Genomic DNA, 15,609 nt, shown 5'->3' on the forward strand with positions numbered 1-15,609 from the left:
CCATACCAGAATGAAAGCATCAAGGCGTTTCTTGCTTGTTCCTCACAATGTGGCATGCATTGACGGTTTCGCTGGTTCTTTTCACTTGTAGGACAACTTAGGCTTTGTTTTAAAGCTCCCTTTTCCATTCGGTTTAGAATCTTACAGGACAATCTTGATCCCTCTTTATATTTGTAGCCCAAAACCAATGAGCACGCATTACTCTTTAAAAAAAACCTAAGGTTCAGATACCTTCTTAAATGGAATCTATTGCAAATATTAAAATCTTTGTTGACCAATCCCATTCTCAGCCCAAGAAGCTGAATATATACAGTGGTACCTCTACCTAAGAATGCCTCTATTTACAAACTTTTCTAAATAAGAACCGTGTGTTCAAGATTTTTTTGCCTCTTCTCAAGAACCATTTTCCACTTACAAACCCGAGCCTCCGAAACTGTAACTGGAAAAGGCAGGGAGAAGCCTCCGTGGGGGCTCTCTAGGAATCTCCTGAGAGGAAACAGGGCTGGAAAAGGCAAGGAGAGGCCTCCATGGGGCCTCTCTAGGAATCTCCTAAGAGGAAACAGGGCTGGAAAAGGCAAGGAGAAGCCTCTGTGGGGCCTCTCTAGGAATCTCCTGAGAGGAAACAGGTCTGGAAAAGGCAAAGAGAAGCCTCCATGGGGCCTCTCTAGGAATCTCCTGAGAGGAAGCAGGGCTGGAAAAGGCAAGGAGAGGCCTCCGTGGGGCCTCTCTAGGAATCTCCTGAGAGGAAACAGGGCTGGAAAAGGCAAGGAGAAGCCTCTGTGGGGCCTCTCTAGGAATCTCCTGAGAGGAAACAGGTCTGGAAAAGGCAAAGAGAAGCCTCCATGGGGCCTCTCTAGGAATCTCCTGGGAGGAAACAGGGCCTCCACCCTCCCTGTGGTTTCCCCAATCTCACACATGATTTGCTTTTACCTTGATTCCTATGGGAAAAATTACTTCTTCTTCCAAACTTTTCTACTTAAGAATCTGTTTATGGAACGAATTAAGTTCGTAAGTAGAGGTACCACTGTATCGATATTTCAGACAGAAAAATTGAGTGGCATCTTTCTAAAAGTCTAATGGTAAAAAATATATAACATACTAAATAATTACCATTAGCTGACCTATGCAATCCCCAAAGCTGCCTCCTGAAATAAGCTACTTCATTCTGCTTACTGCTGGGGCCATGCATCAAGCCCAGAAGTGCTTTTCAACCTTTCCCAATCTCTTCTTTTTTGATGGTGGTAAGAACTCACATTTTCTTTGGGCATTTTTAGAAAAAAAAATATCCTCATAACTGCATGGCTCTCATTTCATTGCCCATGAAACACTCCTGAAACATGTTTGCAAACAAGCATGCTTTGCAACACAAATGGCAATATTATCCATCTTTTCTCATGCCATCCTTCCTTCTCTATAAATGCTTTTAATTATTATTTTTTTCTCCCTTCACCTTTACATCTAATTTTCTGTGGCTTTCTTTTACCATGTCGCACAACAGGGAAATCTACTGAAATTCACATATGGCATCCTTCAGAACACCCAGTTTGCAGAAAGCATTCATACAACCAGGAAGAGATGGTTAGAAGTGTCTTATCAAACAACGAAGATTCCAGCACATCCTACAAACCAGGCAATGTAAGTCTGGGATCCCTAAAGAGCAAGGGTCTCCACCCTGGGCAATTTTAAGCCTGGAAGACTTCAACTCCCAGAATTTTCAAGCCACCTGTAGAGGATGAAAAAACAGGGTTAAATTAGCTGGTAACAGGCAAGCTAACTAAATGTTATACACCGTATACGATAGTGGAGCTTTTTCAAGGCAAGAAAATTTGGAGGGTGAGATATCAAATTATATTTCATTTATAAATCTCTCGTCTAACGAATAGATGGTGTGAAACTGTGCTGTAAATGTGAGAAGATGATATATTACCAGAAGACGTATTTACTTTCTATTCTATGTATTTCAGGTGAAACCATTGAGCACTAGTATAGATGACATAAAAGACATGTCCAGGATCTTGCCTAGTAAAGATTCTCAAGATAACGAGGACTTCATTAGTGTTTCAGCCATAGAGAAACAGCCAGGTAAATTAGTCATTGTTCCTGTTAATTTTTTAAATATATTTGTTTATCTGTGAAGGTAACAATTATTTAGGATTTAATTTTTCTCCATGTAATAGCATCATCGAAGTTAAGTTTCTAGTTACTGAAAAATGGGGAATAAATGGATGAATGAATGAATGAATGAATGAATGATAAATAAATAAATAGATGACTCTTTAAATCTCAACAGAAAGTGAAAAGGAACAGAAAAGAAGCAACTCTAATATGCTATTAGATGCTATTAAAATGATTAATTTAAAATACAATTACCAGAATTTCTAATATACAGTGGAAAGATGATCAAAGAAATGAACAAACTGAAATTAAGATTAAAAAACAAGGGAATTTGAAACCCCCCCTAAAAAAATCAGGCACTGATCAGACCACACGACCAAATCTTTGAAATGTTCAACTTATGCTAAAACTTCATTACGAAAAGTCTAAATGGATTGCCCAAGTGACAAAAATTCCATAATCTAATCTTTACAAAGGAGAAAGGTCTATTTATATGTTCATGTTCTTTCTACTCCAGATTTGGTAAAATAGTACCTTCAGTAAGTAGTTGGAAAGGAATGCATTAAATAAAATAGTCCTTCTGGTCCCAAAAGTGTCTCTGCCTTTATTTCTGGTTTAATGTTCACACAGAGGGGAATTTGGTTTGCCGAATCCAGAGGTATAAATTTCTATTTTTTGAATAATCCTTCCTTCATCTGCACCTCTGTAACTGTCTGGTTTGGTTCTACAACCCAACAAGACAGACACAGACTTCAGAGGATAACTAGAACTGCAGAAAAAATAATTGCTACCAACCTGCCTTCCATTGAGGATTTGTATACAAACACCTCACATCCTGGACACAAACTGCTTCAACTCCTATCCTCAATATGACTCTATAGAGCACTGCACACCTGAACAACAAGAACCAGTTTTTTCCCCGAACGCCATCACTCTGTTAAACAAATAATTCCCACAACACTGTCAAACTATTTACTAAGTCTGCACTACTATTAATCTTCTCATCGTTCCCATCAACCATCTCCTCCCACAAATGACTGTATGACTGTACCTTTGTCGCTTGTATCCTCACAATTTATATTGACTGGTTCCTAATATAATTGGATTGCTTATTTGTATCCGGACTATCATTAAGTGTTGTACCTTATGATTCTTGATGAACTTTTCTTTTATGTACACTGAGAGCATATGCCATGCAGAATGCAGCTGCGAGAGCTATCATGGGCTTTCCTAAATTTGCCCATGTTACTCCAACACTCCGCAGTCTGCATTGGTTGCCGATCAGTTTCCGGTCACAATTCAAAGTGTTGGTTATGACCTATAAAGCCCTTCATGGCATCGGACCAGAATATCTCCGGGACCTCCTTCTGCCGCACGAATCCCAGCAACCAGATAGGTCCCACAGAGTTGGCCTTCTCCGGGTCCCGTCGACTAAGCAATGTCGTCTGGCGGGACCCAGGGGAAGAGCCTTCTCTGTGGCGGCCCCGAGCCTCTGGAACCAGCTCCCCCCGGATATCAGAGTTTCCCCCACCCTCCTTGCCTTTCGTAAGCTCCTCAAAACCCACCTCTGTCGTCAGGCATGGGGGAATTGAAATTTTCCCTTCCCCCTAGGCTTATAGAATTTATACATGGTATGTTTGTATGTTCTTTAAATTGGGGTTTTTTTAGATTATTTTTTAATATTATATTTGTTTACATTGTCTTTTTATTGTTGTTAGCCGCCCCGAGTCTGCGGAGAGGGGCGACATACAAATCTGATTAATAAATTAATAAATAAAAATGCACCAAGACAAATTCTTTGTGTGTCCAATCACACTTGGCCAATAAAGAATTCTATTCTATTCTCTAAATGCACTTTTTGGAAGGTGAACTATAAAAAGCAGTGAGGCGATTTTGCATGTTTTCTGTTTGTAAAACAATTTAATTCATGGGAAAAAGTCAAAAATAAGACACTATTGTTCTGAAGGGGTATGACCAGCGGTGAGTTGCTCCCAGTTCAGCCAGTTCTGTGAACTGGTAAAGCTGGCGATAGGAGGTTCTACCCACCCACCCACCCAGGACCCCTGTGCATATGCAAGTAGCAACAGGTTTTAGAACCCACTACTGGGTGTAACACCCTCCTACCATCTGCCATTTGAATTTACTGCATTGTGCACTGCAAATTAGTTGTGAAAATTTGTTTGTTTGTTTGTTTTTGTTTGTTTGTTTGTTTATTTATTTATTTATTTATTTGTTTGTTTGATTTTTATGCTGCCCCTCTCCGTAGACTCGGGGAGGCTAACAACAGTAAAAAGACAATATGAACAAATCTAAAATAATATTACCAAAACCCACAAACCCTATAGATAATATATTTACTGTAATACTAGTAGAGACACAGCACTTAAAATGCTATCCTGAAATTAACTTGATCTTCTGACCCAATTTTTTTTTAACTGAATAATTTTGTGTTAAACTTCAGGGACTATTGAGAGATGGGAACTCCTTCAAGTTCAGGACCTAAGCAACAAGCTGAGAATGAAGCAAACATGGCAGCAGTGGCAGCAGCTGAACGCTGACCTTAACAACATTGATATTTGGCTGGATAAAATGGACGAGGAAATGGAGGGGTTGCAGGAGGAAGAAACACAACCAGCCAACAGCATTCAGGCCATAGAGCAGAGAGTCAAGAAACTGAAGGTGATAAAAAAAAATCTGCAAAAAAAAAAATCTCTTTAATCAACACATGCAGACAATTTGCCTACTGGCCTTACAATCTTTTTTTTTTATTTTCAACAGTGAATATTCAGATCTTGCTTGGTATTTCTTTCACTTTGCCTAATATAGGTAGTCCTCGCTTTAAGATTATAATTGAGCCCTAATAGAGGTAGTCCTCGCCTTAAGATTATAATTGAGCCCTAATATAGGTAGTCCTTGACTTATGACCACAGTTGAATCCAAAATTTCCATTGCAAAGCAAGGCAGTAAAGTGAATTTTGCCCCAAATTTTTTTGCCTTTCTTGCTACACTTAATCGAATCACTGCAGTTGTTAAGTTAGTAACACGCTTGTTGAATGACATGGGTCAGCAATGTGAATCTTTTTTGGTTTACATGCCAAAAGTGGGGGAGCACAGGGGGGGTTCCCCCATGTGTGTGCCCACACCCATAATTCCATGTGCCCTCCCACATATATGTGACTGATCCCACACTCCTGGCACATGTTGGCACACCAGGTTTTTGCTCTCCCTAGGCATCAGAGCCTTTCTAGGAACCTGGAGAGGGCAAAAATGACCTTCCTCACCCTTCCAGAGGCCATAAATGGCCTGTTTAAAGTTGGGAAACAGGCCATTTCTGGCCTCCAGAGGGCCTCTGGGTGGGGTGGAGAAGGCCGTTTTTGCCCTCCCAAGGCTCCTAGAAAGGCTCTGGAGCTTGGGGAGAGCAAAAATGCCCCTCCCCTCCAGAGGCTGAAAACAGGCTGTTTTCTAACTCCAAGTGGGCCCAACTGAAAATCAGCTGGCTAGCGCATACATGTGCTCTGGACCTGAGCTTGGGTGCCCACCAATATGTCTCTGCATGCCACTTGTGGCACACGTGCCATAGTTTCATCATCACAGGCATAGGACTTCCCCGTTGATTTTGCTTGTCAGAAGATCGCCAAAGGTGGTCATATGATCCCGGGACACTTCAACTGTCATAAGTACAAAATTCACTCCCCCCCCCCCGGGTCGATTTCCCCTTCCATGGCTTTTTTTTTTTGGAAGCACCAAATTTCTAAAATTAGGTTCGGGTCACGAGCAAATCAGTTTGCAATCAAAGTTATGGAATGAATTATGGCCGTGACCAGAGGTCTTACTGTACAACTATTAAACAGAATGAATTTTTTCCCAACCTTATTTTGGTGGTGCTGCTTAAATCACAGTTGCTGCTTTTTTAAACAAACAAAAAACCTCATTTTTTTTGTTTCCTTATCAGGATATGTCTAAAGCCTATACTAACTACAAGGCCCTCGTACTGTCTGTTAATCTGACCAGCAAAGATTTCAAGCAGACAGATAGCACCGGATGCAAAGAGCTTCAGAACAGACTTCGACGGGTAAATTTACGATGGGAGAAGGCCAATATTTTACTGGAAAACTGGAAGAAGGATTTACAAAAAGCTCTGATACATTGCCAGGTAAATAGCACAATAGAACATCATGTTTGTCCCTTATTACTAACAAGTAAAAATTACTAGGTTAGCAAACGCCTATGTACAGGTAGCCTCTATATTTGCTCAGTGACCATTTAAAATTACGATGAAAAAAATGTTTGGTTACAGCCAGTGCTTGGAGTTCTGGCCATCCCAGCAAACCATTCTCCCATAGTCACATGATCGTAGTCAAGGCACTTAGCAACCAATTCACACTTAAAGTCAGTTGCAGCACCTTGCAGTCACATTAGCACCATATGCAACCTTCCTTGACAGCTTCCCCAGATAATCAGTGGGGAAGCCAGAATGGAAAAATCACAAATAACTGGAGTAATGCTCTCCTGTCTTTGTACTCTATCCCTCTATTGTCTTGTGCATCCAAACTGTGCCTTCCATGCATGCTTCCCAACTCACATTACATTCCTTTGCCGTCCTCAACTGCCTTGCTAAGCAGTAGAAACATAGAAACATAGAAGATTGACGGCAGAAAAAGACCTCATGGTCCATCTAGTCTGCCCTTATACTATTTCCTGTATTTTATCTTAGGATGGATATATGTTTATCCCAGGCATGTTTAAATTCAGTTACTGTGGATTTATCAACCACGTCTGCTGGAAGTTTGTTCCAAGCATCTGCTACTCTTTCAGTAAAATAATATTTTCTCATGTTGCTTTTGATCTTTCCCCCAACTAACCTCAGATTGTGACCCCTTGTTCTTATGTTCACTTTCCTATTCAAAACAGTCCCGGTTGTAAGTTGGGGACTACTTGTAGTTTTAATGAATCAGCTCCCATAAATTATTATTATTAATTATTATTATTACATCTTGAGGTTACTTAATGTGTTTTTATATGATTATTTTCTGAAAAATGAGCACTTGTTTCTGTAGGATTTTCATGAACAGAATCAGAAGCTTCTGCTGTGGTTGGCTGCTGCAGAGACACGGAGGCACCAAGCACAAGTTAAGGAGCCAAATGCTGATCCTCATAGAATACAGGAAAGTCGAAAGGAATTAATGGTAAATTTGGAGAAAAATCAAACAAACCTTGAGCAGCTAGAGACAAATTATTGCATCTCTGTTAAATTCAGCACTGTGCACTGGGCCTCCCTTTGAACAGCGGGACTTGCTCTACTCCCCTCTACAGAGATCATAAATCTGTTCCATACATTTCATTAAATCACCAAATCAGATTTGAAAATCTACTGTGGAAAACAGACTCTAGATCAGGGGTGTCAAACTCGATTTCATTGAGGGCCACATCAGAGTTGTGTTTGACCAGGGTGGACATGACCAACTCAACATCACTCATGTCAGGGGTACTTGTGGTGGCCAAGGGCTAAGGCAAGATTTCCCTCTTGACCCTCCTTCACTCTCATTATAGTCTTCCTTCCTTCCTTCGCTCCTTCCTTCCTTATTTTCCTTCCTTCCTTCCTCGTTCCTTCCTTCCTTCTCTTCTTTTTCCTTCAGTCTTCATTCTTCCTTCTTCCTTCTCCTATTTCTTTATTTTTCCTTCCTTGGTCTCTTCCCAACTTTTCTTCTCTCCCCCCCCCCCTTTTTCCTTTCCTGTCCTTCCTTGCATATGTAAATGCAAACGGAGAAATGTTTCTCCTTTTGTTTCATTTTTTAGTTTGTTTTGCTAGTCCTCTGCAAGCGAAAATGGAGCCCATTTTCACTGGCAGAGGGATGCAGGAGGTTGTCACATCCAAAAAAGAGGTATGGGGCCCTCCAGAGCTCCATTTTTGCTGATAGAGATAGGGGGGGGGCAATCCTTTGCTGTTTCCAGGGCAGCCAACCAGATGTAAGCCTTGAGTTTGACACTCCTGCTCTAGATAAACCCAGAAACATATACCATCTGCCTGGGTCACCTATCAAGTAATTTACATTATGGCTTATTGTGATTTTCTGTAGCATGTTATATGAACTCAGCTGTTCTGATTTATAAATAGTTAAGTTTTAATGTATTTTTCCTTATTTTGCCCATTTTTATTTTTATTTTGCATAGTGCTACTTACCTTTTGAAGTGTCCATGGCCTATTATGCAGACTTATCATTATATCAAAGGTCATTCATTATTAATTCAGAATTATATATAAACAAGGGATCCTACCAACCATGGTTATTGCAACCATGGCCTATAACAAATATAGGGGGATCCAACCATGGTTGATTCACATGTATTTGATAGGATCTTGGAATGCCAAGCATCTAGTTTTGGGTTTTTGGCATTGGAATCCTGTTTGTTATCCTAATATATGTTTAATTCACGTGAAGCAGGGTCCGTTGGAAAGTATTGTTATATTGTTTGCATGTATAAAGTCCAGATGTTCAGCTGCATTTCTAGTCCAAGACTCCCTTAGAAATACTAGAATCAGCCAGAGTGGAGTGAATGGGTGAAATACAGTAGTCCCTCGCTATACCGCACTTCACCTACTGCGGCTTCACTTCATCGCGGGTTTCTGACGAAGTCAATCGGCAGATTTAAACAGCCCGCCAAACTCGATCGGCAGGTTTTTCAAAAAAAAAATATATATCTAAAATTGTAAATACTGTATTTAAATAATGTATCTAAAATAAATACTGTGTGGGAAGGGTTTATAAACACTTAAAACAATGAAAACTTACCAAACAATTACAATATAAATACTTAAATAAGTACTATCAGTCGATAAATTCCCCATCGCGGATTTCACCTATCGCGGCCAGGTCTGGAACGTAACACCAGCGATAGGTGAGGGACTACTGTAGTGAAATAGATTCTCTAGGCGGAAGCTTCCTATGGTTGTTAATGTTTCCTCTTATATATTCTAAGCAACTGGAAAAAGAGCTTCTGGAACGGCAGCTTCAAGTAAATACTCTACAGGAAATTGCTGCATATTTGTTTATCAAACCTGATGGAGAAAAATATATTGAAGCTAATGAGAAGGTCCGTGTTATTGGGAAGAAGCTTAAACAGCTTCTTGAAGGAGTTTCATGTGACTTAAAGGTCTCAGAAGGAAGACAGGTAGGTTGGACTGCATGTTCCAAATCTGATTACTAAAACTCTAACTTTGGAGAAATAACAGGGGTAAGGCTTTCTTCTTGTTGTTTCCCCTAGGACGTAAGTACCGGTACATTTCTTATGAATGGGGAAGAATTGGATTCTGGAACCTATCAATTATCAGAGAAATCGCCTGTTTCTAAAAATAAGGCAAGATGTTTGGTGGTTATTTTGTAAAAGGCTTTTCCCTCTTAATTTGTTTCTTTTTACTGTCATCATTCGGTCTTTTTTTAAATTAAAAAGTTTTTTATTTAGAATACATTTTAAAAACATAACATATACACAACAATATAACACAATACAGACAGATAACAAAAAGAAAAAGATACATGGTGATCTATTCCGTATATACAGTACATTGATTATCCCCACCCCGATTAATTTTCCAATATCTATTTAAATTTGAATTGATTTATAATTTGTGGGGAATGTGTGTATGTCGGGGTGGCGGGCACAATTCACTACGCACTGTTTTATGTTGTGTGATGTTAAATTGTTAAAAATAAAAATAAATACTTTAAAAAAAAAGAATTGATTTATAATTTCTCGATCATACTTTCTAGCCTTTAATCTTGGTTCTCCTCTCTATCCAGATATATAATTTATTCCAGGTTTCAAAATAATCTGTATCCGATTTGTCCTTTAACTCTAGTGTCAGTTTGTCCATCTCTGCTCATGTTAGAATTTTGAATATATTTTTTTTCTTCTATAGGGGCATCTTTATTTTTCCTTTTCTGGGCATATGCTATTCTTGCCGCAGTTAAAATATGTAACTTTCATCATTCAGTCTTGATAGGTAGTCCTCGACTTACAACCTTTCGTTTAGTGCAATTCAAAGTTACAGCGGCAATGAAAAAAGTGACTTGTGATGGTTTTTCACACTGCTGTTGCAACATCCCCATGGTGCTGTGATCAAAATCCGCAGGCTTTGCAACAGGCATGTACTTATGTCAGTTGCAATATCCCAGGGTCATGACAAGCAAAATCAACAGAGAAGCCAGATTTCACTTAACAAAGCGGGTTACTAACTTAACAACTGCAATGAATCTTGCCAACAACTGTGGGGCCAAATTCACTTAACAAATGTCTTGCTTAATATTGGAAATGTTGGATTCAGTTGTGGCTGTAAGTTGAGGACTACTTGCATATGCTTTGGGGTATTGCCTCTCACAATGAAGTACATTCCATTGTTTGTGCACATGTTAAGGGATATTTTATCAATATTAGTATATTCTTGGGACCCCATGATAACTGGCAGTATAGAGAACATGGTGGAGGAGTTGCATTGTATAGCCAAAATACTGCTGGGCTGACTATATTTATATGCAATTTAAATGTGTGTATCTTTTGTATGTGCTATTGCTTTCAGGTTTTAATTTTATAAGGCTAGCAATAGTAATCATGTTTTAAATGTCTACAGGTTGATGAAAAGAAGATCCTGCAGAGTTACACCAGCAGCAATGATGGGTAAAGCTTTTTAGAAAACAAATTCTTCTGTAAATTAAAAATGAATATCAAAATCTTCCAGTAGATTTAGAGTCCAGTAAGAAATATTGATTATTTGAATGCAAATTTGCTTAGCTGTAGAAAATGCTGAACAATTTAGGGTCATGTAGAAGGAAGGAGAGGTGATGTAATCCTTTGTGCCAGACTCCCCTCCCCCCAAAAAATCCCCAATGGATGAATGAATATTTGTATTTCCCTTAAAAAAGAAATTCATTCGAGTTTGTATTGAATTCATTGGCTTTTCCTTCAGTGACATAAATTGTATCAGTGATATGGAAGGGAGTGAAAGATTTCTTCTTCATGGTCCAAAGCAGGGTAATTGCATGACCACAATGTCATGTTGAATTCAATTGTTAAACATTAGCTCAAGGGTTGGCAACCTTAAATACTCAGAGAGCCACAAAGGTCCTAACCAGAAGCTGCCTGTTCAGTTCTGGAACTGACCAGAAGTCCGTTTCCCCCACCATAGAGTTTCCTCCTAGCGCAGCATCCTTTTTCCTCTGCCAACCGGAAGTCTGGTTTCCCCACCATAGAGTCTCCTGCTCTGCATTCTTTTTCCTCAGCCTGTCTTAATTAAAAGCCCTATCAATTGTGGAGCCAACTGGCAACAGGGAGTCACAGCAGATGAATGAAAGAGCCACATGTGGCTCCAGAGCTGCAGATTGCTGACCCTGCACTAGCTGTATGATTGCTGGTGCTTAAGGATTCATAGTTTTCACAATGTATGACTTTATGACACCTCATATTAAAAACCAGGAGATTTGGTGTAGAGTTATAAGTGTTAATAGTTCAAATCACACACAAAAAAATCATTTTGAAGCAATTATTAACAATATTTTTGTAAGAATTCAATCCAGAAATTGAAATTGAAAATTTTTCACCTTGACATTTGGTATGCCAAGGCTTGAAGAGATGGTGCCAGGCATTATAGGGCTAGATGGAATCATAATTTCTCTTGGTACAAGTGAGTTTGTAAATTGTGGGCTCCCTGGTGGTCTCTGAACTTGATTGTTTTCTTGTAGACATTACTAACTAGGTATTATCAGTGCCAGAAGGGAGAGAGGTTTGCTTTCTGTTTGTATACAAGTGGCTTGCCCTGCTTATAAGCTGTCTTTTGTTTGCAGGATGGAGGGGAAAGAAGAGACCAATTCATTTGCACCCAAGAAGCATGCTTTCTTCTGTCGTGTCCTACGAGCTGCATTACCTTTACAATTATTCCTCCTTCTCTTGTTGCTTTTGGCCTCCTTGATCCCTGTCTCAGAAGAAGACTACAGCTGTACTCAAACCAACAACTTTGCTCGTTCTTTCTACCCAATGCTACGATATATTAATGGACCTCCACCAACTTAAAGACATTCATTTTTTTTAATTAATATCTTCTATGGACTCTTCTTTTTATGCTGCTAGAGTTTGTCCAGAATTTCAGTTTCTTGGTAACTTCAGCCAGGGCTTAACAGGCACTGATGAGTAACACTGGCAATATTATATGGCGATCTCTATTGCACACAACAGGAACCAAACTAGAAGGCTTCAGCTTATTTTCTGAGGACATTCTATTGCTTATCATCGCCAAGATAAAGATCTGTTAGCAATTTCAGTACTTGGATTGGGTGGGTAAGAACTGTTAATTATTTAGAGCTTTGTACAGGAAAGCTGTTTTTATATATTTTCAAACTATAAGCAATGTACTTTATACTCTTTGCACAGTGTGTGATCAATCAGTGATCCTCATGCCAGAAAGAAGCGGTGAACACAGAATTTACAAGACTGTGTCTTGTTAGCATTAAAATAATTTCTCTTAATCAAAGATAAATGCATAATCCCCTAGACAGCATGGCTGCACTATTCTGTCTTTTCTCTTAGTTTTGGTGAGTCTTGCAGAGGATTTCCTGGTAGGGTGAACCCATCATTTTTAACGTTAAAAAAAAAAAGAACTCCTTTTTCAGGTGGTACTTTGCATGCAGGGAGATCTCTTTCTGTATTTTGCTATTTTAGTGGAAAGATAACTTCAATTTTTAAAATATTTGTTATACTTTAGAATTTTAGGAATCCTACCTATTCATTTCATGAATATGTATGTTTCCAAGACAGATTTTTATAGTACTTAGATTTGTCTACTTTGTCTGATGTCTCCTTTTGTACGGTTTTTATAAAAAGAAATGAAAATGCTACATGTAGGTAGCCTTTATTGTTTATAGAGGTTTTTTTAAAGAAAAAATAATTAGTGTTGATTATCTCATACACAAACAAATGAATTTTGTAGACATGTGGCTTTTTAATCAAACCCATTTATGTTTAATTTTCTTTGAATAATGTACAGTAAGTCAGAAATGATTTATGCAAGGGCAAAATCATTGTTGTGGCCAAGACAGCAGTATACTATATATGTGCATAGAGAATATGGGCCCTTTATCTTCTTTCTCTCTTGATTCTAACAATTAGCATATGACATTCCTGGACAATTCTGAAAATGAATTACAGGAAATTGCAGATCCAAATCAGTGGGTGTGTAGTATCTCTTCTTCTTCTTTTTTGACATACAAAATAAGCTCATGGAAGCTTATTTATGTTAGCCCCAAAAGGTGCCACGAGGCTTCTGATTTTTTGACTATCATAGATTAACACAGCTTTCCTTCTCTAATGTCTTCTATGGGGAAATTACAGGGAATTAACATAAATAAAAATAAAATACATGCTGGATCTTGAATGAAAGAGAATGAGGGAAGACTAAATGGAGAAAGGAGAGGCTTGTCTTGTGGAGACCTACGGTATACCTTCCATACACAGACTACTCCTGTTATCTTTAACTGATACACAACATCTCTCCATGTCAAAGGCTCCATATCAATGACTACCAAAGGAATATTTGAATTGAGAAGGTATCAAGAGAGGACCATTGTTTTCTTGTCACTGCTTCATGGCTGTCTCTAAATCTCAGCTCAGTCTTTTTGAAAAATAGAATGATGGGTTAGATGCCTTCCTAACCTTCAATCAGGATGCTGTCTCATCAGTAAAAGTCGCCACATTTAAAATGTAGTGGGATTCATCTGTTGGTTAAAAAATGTTTTATTTAAATCCAAATTACACTGCTTCCGTGTACAATTCAATCATGTTTTCCTTATTAAAATTCTGCTAATGTTTTCAGTAATCCAGCCTTTGTCTCAATACTTTATAAAATTAAGTTTTCAGAGACAGATTAAATTAGATGTAAGTGTTCCCATCTCACTGTTAGAACACCTGACCTCGTATTGTCTTACTATAATTAAGTTCTGACCTTGCATTCCCATAACAATTGAATCCAGAGACAACGTGACATGTTTACAATCTGATATGTACTTCTTTCTTCTATACAAAACAGATAACAAATCTCAGATATTAAAAAAAAACCTTGAACAGGGGATGAGTGTAACCCACCAGATGATACTTGGCAATGACAGTCGAAGTTTCTGAGCGTTACCTACTGTATGCTGATTGGTAGTTACAGGGCTTAGGATTTTTGTACCAGGAAACCCCTCACATGAGTTTTCTTATCTTTAACAAAAAAAAAATTAAAATTGCCACAATTTAGAAAAAAATAGTCTACAAAGTGTTCTGCCTGACTGGGCTCAGGCAATGCGTAACAGTCCAAGGAAAAGAAATCAAACACACACGTGCTCTGCTAATCCGCAAACTTGTATTAGGTAAACAAAAAAGGGTTACTCAAAAACAGTTCTTAGTGTCCGAAAACAATGATAGTGCAAGGCTTACTTCAGCCGCATACAAAAACACAGGAAAAAACAAACAAAGACAACCTGGAATGAGCAACAACGTTTCAGGAGTCCTTTTGAATCTTTGGAGCAAACAGCAAGTCCCAGAGTTTTCACCTCCCACTTGTCTGAAAAGGCTGGGTTGAAAACTCCAACAGCATGGAACAGAAACTTCAGAGCAGGAACCACAAAATAACACAGATAAACAGCCACAGTTTACCTTGGCCTTTGTTTCCTTTTATCCCTTTAGCCCTCATTAAGGGAACCACACCCAGCCCTCAGTATAAGAACCACACCCAACCCAGGTGCTCCTATAATGACTTGTAATACTCCTTAAAGCGATCCCTTCTTTGCATAGCTCTTTGGCTACGCAGATCAATATATTAATCTGCAGAAGAACCCAGGGACAAAAGACTGTCTGAGGGACTGCATGCCAAATCCCCTGGGCTGTCTGCTGAATCCTGCGTCCCAGTGGCCTCGTCCTCCTGGCTGTCTGCCACGTCTTCCTGGCTGTCTGCCACATCTTCCATGCTGTCTGCCACATCTTCCTGGCTGTCAGCCAGGCTTTCACATTCACTTTGTGCCGCGTCTCTCCCATCTGTGGGAGCAACGGCTGGCCCAGGCCCAAACACAACACAAAGTAGTAGTGAAAAAAGCAGATTATGGTTGCCGTTCTATTGTAGTTTGTCTTAGATCAGGGGTGGGGAACTATAGCCCTTTTATGATCTGTGAACTTCAATTCCCAGAATTCCTGAACCAAAATTCCTGAACCAGTAGGGCCATAGTTTCCTACCCCTATCTCAGGTACTAATACTCTATCAAAAATTAAAGTTTGGTTTAAAACTATCCCATTGGAAGATATCATTCCCTTTCGAAAGAGGTAACAAATATAATTCAAGGCACAGTTAGATAAATTGTCTCTTTCATGTCTTACATGGCTATTTTTCTCCCACTCATATGGACACAATATAAGATAATGTACAACAACAAAAAGTATTAATTTATAAAAGTCAGCTGCTAATCCGCATGATCCCAG

The 15,609-nt window shown here is 39.0% G+C and overlaps 1 protein-coding gene across 4 annotated transcripts in view; it reads left to right on the forward strand.

Annotated features, from left to right (window-relative positions):
* Positions 1-13,975, forward strand: part of SYNE2 (spectrin repeat containing nuclear envelope protein 2) — a 319,436-nt gene extending 305,461 nt beyond the window's left edge. For all 4 annotated transcript variants that reach the window (XM_070750996.1, XM_070751014.1, XM_070751005.1 and 1 more), the window contains 9 exons: positions 1,499-1,635; positions 1,965-2,082; positions 4,577-4,794; positions 6,068-6,268; positions 7,173-7,301; positions 9,094-9,285; positions 9,379-9,471; positions 10,742-10,788; positions 11,952-13,975. In XM_070750996.1, the coding sequence (XP_070607097.1) occupies positions 1,499-1,635; positions 1,965-2,082; positions 4,577-4,794; positions 6,068-6,268; positions 7,173-7,301; positions 9,094-9,285; positions 9,379-9,471; positions 10,742-10,788; positions 11,952-12,177 (1,361 nt within the window). In that variant the 3' untranslated portion in view covers positions 12,178-13,975. The remainder of the gene's footprint in view (positions 1-1,498; positions 1,636-1,964; positions 2,083-4,576; positions 4,795-6,067; positions 6,269-7,172; positions 7,302-9,093; positions 9,286-9,378; positions 9,472-10,741; positions 10,789-11,951) is intronic.
* Positions 13,976-15,609: the final 1,634 nt, after the last annotated feature.

This window comes from Erythrolamprus reginae, chromosome 1, assembly GCF_031021105.1.
Source record: "Erythrolamprus reginae isolate rEryReg1 chromosome 1, rEryReg1.hap1, whole genome shotgun sequence".
Lineage (NCBI taxonomy): Eukaryota > Metazoa > Chordata > Lepidosauria > Squamata > Dipsadidae > Erythrolamprus > Erythrolamprus reginae.